The 8,608-nt window shown below is 37.0% G+C and overlaps 1 protein-coding gene across 13 annotated transcripts; it reads right to left on the bottom strand.

Annotated features, from left to right (window-relative positions):
* Positions 1-323: 323 nt before the first annotated feature.
* LOC110860249 lies at positions 324-3,121 on the bottom strand. Of its 13 annotated transcripts, none has more exons than XR_004837224.1 (4): positions 2,065-2,786; positions 1,622-1,705; positions 940-1,042; positions 324-761 (listed from the first exon to the last, which is right to left on the bottom strand). XR_004837224.1 is itself a non-coding variant. In XM_035860112.1 (4 exons), the coding sequence occupies exons 2-4, from the start codon at positions 1,569-1,571 to the stop codon at positions 442-444; spliced, it is 438 nt and encodes a 145-aa protein (XP_035716005.1). In that variant the 5' UTR covers positions 1,572-1,705; positions 2,793-2,980; the 3' UTR covers positions 324-441. The 13 variants fall into 13 exon arrangements, 4 of the variants coding, with proteins under 4 accessions (XP_035716005.1, XP_035716004.1, XP_021964994.1 ...); XM_035860112.1 differs by lacking the exon at positions 2,065-2,786 and adding an exon at positions 2,793-2,980 and having other exon boundaries at positions 1,557-1,705; XM_035860111.1 differs by lacking the exon at positions 2,065-2,786 and adding an exon at positions 2,819-2,980 and having other exon boundaries at positions 1,557-1,705.
* Between the last annotated feature and the right edge of the window lie 5,487 nt (positions 3,122-8,608).

Raw genomic sequence — 8,608 nt, 5'->3', positions numbered from 1 at the left:
GAAAATATCTGCCAATGCACAGGTTTGGCGGAGATATTTGCATCCAAAGCGGGAAAAATGCGCAGCAAATTTCGAAAATGAAAAATTTTCCAGCCTTCGGGGTGCATTTTCTCCTCTTTTTATGCAAATATCTTCGCTAAACTTGCGCATTGGCAGATAGTTCCATTTGGTAATTTCATACTAATAATATTTTTGATCGGTGGACACTGGTTTGGTCCAAATCTGTGAGCATACGTTGGGAGACCTCCTTTGTGAGATGTGAGTAATAGTGATGAACTGGAATGTATGTAATTGAGAATTTAATTAGAAAAATTCTACAGAAATTCATGAAAATTTAGGTAGGATAATTTATTGAAAAGAACACTAACTACATATAGCTCCAAATTTTAATAATGACACAAATTACAATAACGTCTCGTCCATGACGATGTTGATTGTTAATTAGTCCTTAAAATCCCACGTGACTTTTAGCGAAGTTCCGCCGTCTTTGGAGAGTTTCTTGAATGCAGCGTCGGACAATGCAATATCCGGAATTTTGCAGCCATGTATACATTTCGTGTACACCTTGGCAATGACGCTTTTCTCCTTGGAACTTTCCAATTCTGTAATTTTAACGGATCTCGCACAATTTAGATCTTTCGTGGGATTTGGATGTTTCCAATGTTTTTGGTGAAGCGCTGCAACGAGATCGGAATCCTTTGCCTCGAATTCAGGTCCACAAACGGATTTCCCCACGTCAAAAGTTATTGCTTGTCCGGTCACTAATTTTTGAAAAATTTTACATATATTTTATTTTATGTATGCATACACTTTCATCCATGTAAGTATGTATGATAATTATAAGACTAAATAGTCAATTTAGAAAAAGTATATTATATAATAATTAGTAAGCAGCGTAATCGTAATTATAATCGTGTTAAATTATATAATCTTTATGACCCGTGTGTTCCAATGCCAAATATCTGGGAGACGTGTGTCTAACTTTTTGATTGCATTGCTTTGCCCACGAAACAATCCGTGCGTTGGTTTCTTGCAAGAATGTCTGATAACACAATTTAACCTCTTTTCACTTAAATTCGTCATATGACGTATTTAAAAAAATGTCCCTAAGAGACCAAATACGTCATATCATGTATTTTTTCAAAAATGCATATCTCACAAGATTTCTGAAATACGAGTGTTTCTTTGGTAATTTGTGGAAAACTCGAAGGTAAAAAGTTGACTTTTCTGGATATTTTTCTACACAAATTTTGGATTTTTCGCTATACCGACCAATGTTAAAAAGTGAAGTTTTCGTGATTTTCGTCAAAAACTCAAAACTTGGAAACTGGTTGAAATAAATATTGGGTTTTTACAGAAAATCATGGAAATTCAATTGGTTGCTAGCAGATGTAGTTATGAATTTAATAACGGAAATTTTAATCTAGATAAATAAAGTTGAAAGAGGCTAATAATTTGTGGCAATGGACAGAAAAAATATCAGAATGTGAAAACACATGACAGCAAACAAAAGCTCAAATTTAATATTTTTTAGGTATTTCAGAAAATATCCTGACCAGGTATGTATGCATTTTTAACAAGTTGGAATTTTCAAGATTTTTGATATTGAATTTGATTCTACACTTATAAATCTGCGGTAACTTTTTGCAATCTGGAGACGTGCCAATCAAGGTCTCGTATTTTTAGCTGGCACACAACCGCTTTGCTGTTGGGAAAGAATAAGAAAAAAACCGTCCGGGTAAAATTACGATTCTCAACTTGACACAATTTACTAGTTGGTTCGAGTTAATTATTCATTTAGTAAAATAATATTCACACAAATTTTCCAAAAATAAACATTCCTTGTAACATTTCCAGAAATATAAATATTTCGCATATATTTTGCGCTGTTTTAATAAAAATGTAACCAAAATATTGCAGAATTTTAAATAAACACATAACCGGAATCGAATAATGATTCGTGTATTTAGTTAAACTTGCAAAAATAAAAATAAAATTTCCCGAGGAATCGAACCTGGGTAGCTTTGACTTATTTAAATTGTGACAAGGAATGTGTATTCTTACGCTGAAGGTCATATATGGAACGCGAGGGGGTTCCGGCTCCGGGTCCTGGAACGCCTTCAAGATGTGGGGGCCGAGAAGTAACAAAGAAATAATAAACAGTCCCCACGCGAACCTTTGTGTTCCTGGGGTAAACCCATCGCCCCCCATTTTCTCAGGATACCCGTCCACAACCATGGTGATGAATAATTTAAGCAACTTTGAAAATGAAAATGTGCTATGGGACCTGGGAAACAAATGGCATGAGTTTCTCGAGTAGTTGGGACTGTAGTGGAAATAAACCGTTACAAACGACTGTAATCAAGGGGTGAAACAAAGTTATGTATTTGTTTGCATGCGAATTGAATTAAATTTGAATTGTTGTCGAGTCTCGACTATTCAATTATGAATTTGTCATCAATCTTGATTATACAAAAAGTTCGACATTTTCGACCTTTGGCGTCGTCTACACGGTCACCATGTCGACGCACGTCAAAATCTTGTCGATTTTTGAAATCCCCGCCTCAAAATATGTCTCCGTGGAAACAAAAATTTCGACATGTTTTACCATTGACCTTATTAATGTGACCTATTGACCTACGGCGCCCAAATTCTAATCAGTTCCTCCCCTTAACATAATGAGTTAGTGTCCAAAATTTCAAGTCTCTGTATCACTCCATTAGAGAGTTATCGAACCAACCGAAGGACGGACAGACAGACATACAGACGGACAGACGGACGGACGGACGGACATAACAAAAGTGTAAAGGGGTTTCACCCCTTAATAATGGAATCGTAGCCAATCCAATGTATTATTATCTCGTTAAAAGCTGGAGGAGAGATGTGATTCTATTCCTGTCAGTGTGCGGCTTTGAAAATAACAGGGGAAGGGGAAGAGTTGTCAGGAAATGGTGCAACTAGTCCCAGTAGACGATCTGTAATAAGATTTTATTTAGTTTGGGTTTTAATTCTAGTTAGAATGACGGGGAAGTTGATTAAATGCAAGTGAGGATGGTTTGGTCTGGTGTAATGTGTGGAGGAAAGGAATTGAGATTTGATAAAGGAATGGAATTATGTATAGATATGTAGCACAGTTTAGACAGTGGGTATGGTTGAGGTGAGTAGATAGATAGGTGTACGTAGAAACTAGCATTGATCAGAATTGATCCACTTGGTGGATGACGTTACTCACTTTCACCGGGTAGCGAGCTTCCCGTCCTGCAACACTTACCATCAGGGGGGTTGGGGGAGGGGGAGGACCGCCAGCCTCTAGGGGGTGCGGCTGTACTTTGACTTTGTCTCTGAAATCTCGACAGCATTGAAATTTTTCATGGTTGCTACTGGTTACGCTTAGGAGACAGACATTTCGTTAGAAAACAAAATGTTTATGAAAATGTTTACAAAGTCAAGTCACGTCAAAAGTGTGTCAACTTACAAACCTAACGCAGTTGCGTAGTTACAAACTTGACGTGATATCCTTCTTGTGAAGGAAACTTTATGAAATAAAATAAATAAAAATGATTTTTGAGCCATTTTCGGCCAAAACGTAGCCACAATTTAACAAACTTCTATTTCTGACGGGAACGGAATCTTTTGACCCCACGTTTTCTCGGGAGTTATCAATGTGGTCGAGATTTTCGGGATAAGGTCAAAACTGAATCAGTCAGCCCATCAGGTCTGCAAAAATAAAATAAATATACATTGGGGGTATACACGTCAACTTCGTAAATAGCGTAAATTTACGGCATTTACGAAAATTCCACCGTGTAACGACGGTCTCAGTAGATACTTAAAAACATGACACGACCTGCACCTCAAAAGTATCCCTTGTTAGTTATCTAACTGTGGATTCACACAAAATAAGAGTTCCATACCTTCTTACCACAGTCACATTCGTGATAAACGTGGTAAACGTCAAAGGCAGCGTAAATGTATTACATATAGAGAAATTCCATGGTTACAAGGTGGAATCTGCGTAAATTTCGTAAATTTATGCTATTTACTAACAATGACGATGTGTTAGGTGGTTATCGCCGATATCGACCGGACTAATTTTAAATTGTTCACACTTAAAAATATGTGGACCCGTATTTTTTCTTTTTCCTGAATGGGCATGTTTACGCCCTTGGCGGAATTTTCAAAAGAAATTTCAGCCAAAATCCGGATTTTTAAAAACGCTGTAAGTTTTCGAATTTTAACCTGATTTCAAAAGTTAAGCCCACTTTTTGCTCAGAATTAGTTCCCTGAAATTATATAAATTCATTTTTTTTAATTTTAAAAATTTGACGTTTTAATGCCATTTCTGAATTTTTAAAAATTCTGAAAACCATAATTTTTTGTTAAATTAAAAGTTTTTAAAAAACGAATTTATATAATTTTCAGGGAACCAATTCTGAGCAAAAATTGGGCTTAACTTTTGAAATCGGGTTAAAATTCGAAAAGTTACAGCGTTTTTAAAAATCCGGATTTTGGCTGAAATTTTTTTTGAAAATTCCGCCACGGGCGTAAACATGCCCATTCAGGATAAAGAAAAAATACGGGTCCACTTATTTTTAAGTCTAAACAATTTAAAATTAGTCCGGTCGATATCGGCGATAACCACCTAAAACCGTCGCATTGTAAGTTGACGTGAATAACCCCAATGTATTTTTATTTTATGTTTTGGCCACCTGCTGGGCCGACAGATTCAATTTTGACCTTATCACTAAAATCTCGACCGCATTGATAACTCCCAAGAAAACGTGGGGTCAAAAGATTCCGTTCCCTAATTTTCTTAAATTGTGGATAAGTTTCGACCGAAAATGGCTGAAAAGCATTTTTACTTATTTTATTTCATAAATATTTCTTCGAAAGAAGGATTTCACTTCATGTTTGTAACTACGTAACTGCGTTAGGTTTGTAAGTTGACACACGTTTGACGTGACTTGACTTTGTAAACATTTTCGTAGACATTTTTTGCTAACAAACTGTATCATCAGCGTAACTTTGAAAAATTTCTTTGCGCTGAAGATTTCAGGGATACGGTAAAATTTGAATAGGTCGGCCCGGCCGGTGTGCAAGATAAAATAAAAATACATTGGGGGTATTCACGTCAACTTCGTAAATAGCGTAAATAGCTTAAAATAGCATATGCATTTGCAAATGGATAAAAAGGGTGGCGGCGGTGGCGACAGGTTAGGTTAGGACAGAACTGCTGGTGGGTGGTGGGTGGGTATTGGTGGATGGTGGCCATTGTTCCCTTCTCGGAGAAAGATACGTGACGCAATCAGAGCTCGGCCGGTACTTTGATATTGGAGGTACGGTACGGCCGGATATTTGGATATTGGAGGGCGAGAAAATGTTATGGATATGGAGGTTTGGATATTGGAGGGCGAGATTTCTTGATGGATATGGATATGGATACGGATATTTGGATATGGAGGGCGAGATTTTAACATGTAAATATCCATATGGATATGGATATTTGGATATGGAGGGCAAGAAATTTTTATGGATATGGACACTTGGAGGTTGGAGGGCGAGAAATTTTTTTTGGATATGGAGGTTTGGATATTGGAGGGCGAGATTTTGGCTTGGATATGGATACGGATATTTGGAGGTTTTCCTCCAATATCCGCCGAGCTCTGGACGCAATCAACGAAATAGATTAAGTCATGCCAGTTACAACTATATGCAATATATGTATGTCTGTATGCAATGTAATGAAATGCAATCAAATGTAATGAAATGTAATGAAATGCATTGCAATGCAATTACAATGTAGGTATGCCCACCCCTGGGAAATGCTGCAGCATTGCATACGAATATGAAAAAAATGCCGCATGCAAAAGAAATACATGTGTAGATTGGAAATGAGCGTGGGTGATAGCCGCACCCCCTGCTTTCGGTTGGTAAGTGGTAAGTGGGGGGGGGGTGGTTATTGGTGCTCTCCGCCCAAGACACTCAATCCATACAAGTTTCATATACATATATGGAATGTGTGTGCATGTATGTACTTATGCAATCCGATGCAGTATATGTAATTTGTGGATATAATTTTTGCATATGCGTTCTGGCGGCCGCCCCGCTGGCCATCGTTGCTCCTTTCCCGACGCACACGCTCGGAGAAAGCGAGTTACGTTATTAATCAATTCCGGTAAATGGTAGTTTCTACGTACACCTATCTATTGAGGTGCTGGGTTTAAAGGAATGCGAAATACATACCAGATTAAGCTACAGATCTGGGATGAAATTTAGATATTTGAATTTTGGAGTTAATTAATTTTAGTGATTAAGTGATAACATGTTATGGGTAGTGTTACAAGTGGCTTTTTGCCAGACTGCGGGAAGAAGTGGGAAAAAGGCACTTTTTCCTAATCACCAAAATAAGTATGAAATGGGCAAAAGTTAGTTCTTATGCAGATTACATTGGGTGGATGGCGCTCCGTTTTTCCGAATTATTCAATGGGGAGGAGTGGTGGTTAAAACCACATTTCCCAACTGTCCTGGGAAAAATTGTTTTAAGCGGGAAATATGCAACACTTGGGTATTTAGGGAGTATTTTATTTAAAAAATTATTATTTTAAAATTTTCTGTCGTTATGCAACTTGTGCATTTGCAATTATTTGGCGTGTCACAATCAGATTCAATTATCATGTCGAATTCTTCGGTGAGGACGAAATGCTTAGGAACTTGATGCACACTTCATCTTCTGAAAGACAAATGATTAAAGGGTGCGTATTAATAAAGTAAGCAAGTTTGCTAAATGAGTTGCGATGCGAAATAAGACGTTGTCGTGAGTACGCTCAATATAAGGGAAGTTCCATCCCCAGTAACATTTGGCTTTGTAAAACACACGTTAAACATACAGTAAAACTCATCATGTAAACGTTTGTATTTGCCCCTTTTTACGGTATTGTTACCCTACTGCATGTCGGTACTGCTACTGTGCGTAAAAAAAGAGTAAAGATAATGACAATGCTTTAACTGTACGGGTACTAACAGTTGGACGCATTAGCAATACGTACAGAATATGCACGATTTACATATGTATATGTATTGCAGGTTACAAAAAACTACACACGTTTTACATGTCAGATTTACATGGGATTTATTTATTGCGCATTTTTATCGATTTTACATAAAGTTTAAACTATAATAAATTTCACTATTACTTAATATTTACCTGTGCACTAATAGAATTACAATCTAAATTGTACAGTGATGCAAAAAGCTTATTTTTAAAAAGAAGTCGCTTATTGCACTCGCTTGGACTGGAATGGACTTCCGTCAGGTTCTGAGAGGATCGCCAAGTTTCTGATCTTCGGTCTGTCTTGTCGAAAGTTCCTGCATAAAGACATAAATTAATATTGAACTTAAAGAAATTATGCAATTCATGATAATAGAGTTAAATAGCTTAAGCTTGCGATTTGATTTCAAAAACTCAATGGCAAATTGTTTTCAACTGGCATCGGATTCCAAATTAAATCAGATCGATTTTTCACTGTGGGTCCAGGAACAAAAATCTTCATCTTTGGATAACCATGTAGGTATAACTTCGTAACGTTGTTCAGTTTCAAAAAGTACAACTGAGAAATCCATTTATGGATTTCTAACCTTAACAACGGACTTATAAGTCAGTTGCGAACTTGCGGAGGACTGCCACACATCCTTGTAGTTTTAAATAATTAAATTTACTTGGATAAAAATAATTTGCTGGAAAGAGCAAACCTGAACAAACTAAACTAGCTGCCTGCCTGGCTGCGCTGGTGAAAATTTAAAATGGCGAGTGACGAGAAACTCTGTACTGGATATGCACCATATACATATTATATTTACCACCGTGTTGGACACCACAGTTCCCGTACATTAACTGCACACATTATTTCGTCCTAATTACATCATGAAAATGTCATCACATAAGCCATGCGGATGTCGTACCAAGGTGTTCATTAAGCAAATTCATGCATTATTTCTGTACATGAAATTACTTAATGTTATCGTTATTGACTCATGCAATATGTTAACAGCAATGTTAACATATTGCAAATCCAGGTTGGGATAAATATGTACGTATTCAATAAAATTACGATACCAATTCTAACAGTAAGTATAATTACAACGCCAAATCAATATGTTCACATTATGAAAACATCACCAAGTGTTACTGGGGATTAATTAAGTCATGCTGGCTAATAATGGGAAGATAGGGGTTTTTCCCTATCCCACGTATGCTAGCCAGCGTGACATAATTTATGGATCTTCCCTAAAGTGAAATTGAAAATATTCTCACCAGGAGGTGCTCAGTGGGGTGACCCCACCGATTTTAGAGTGTTCTGGAGAAATTCTCGCCTAGAGGTATAGGGTCGTCGACAGCGATTTGTTTTAATCCTTAAATTTTGCGGAAATTTGGTTTGGAGATTGGTAATTTGCAGGCAACTAGGGTACAATCGAATGTATACACAGATCCAACACTAACCCATATCGATTATGTCTACATATCATATGGCTTCTCATGAAGAAACAGTAAGTTAACTTGCAATAATGTAACAGTTATCCGATGAAAAATAATCCAAGTGCTCAGCGGATA

The sequence above is a fragment of the Folsomia candida genome, unplaced genomic scaffold (assembly GCF_002217175.1).
Source record: "Folsomia candida strain VU population unplaced genomic scaffold, ASM221717v1 Fcan01_Sc030, whole genome shotgun sequence".
NCBI lineage: Eukaryota > Metazoa > Arthropoda > Collembola > Entomobryomorpha > Isotomidae > Folsomia > Folsomia candida.
The sequence above is the reverse complement of the archived record's forward strand: the minus strand, read 5'-3'. Positions and strand labels throughout refer to the sequence as shown.

Bases quoted from the DNA above. Each gene is read 5' to 3' on its own strand.
- LOC110860249 (XM_035860112.1), bottom strand. The intron at 762-939 runs GTCATAAAGATT...TTCAAAAATTAG, and splicing joins TTTGGCATTGGAACACACGG to TGACCGGACAAGCAATAACT.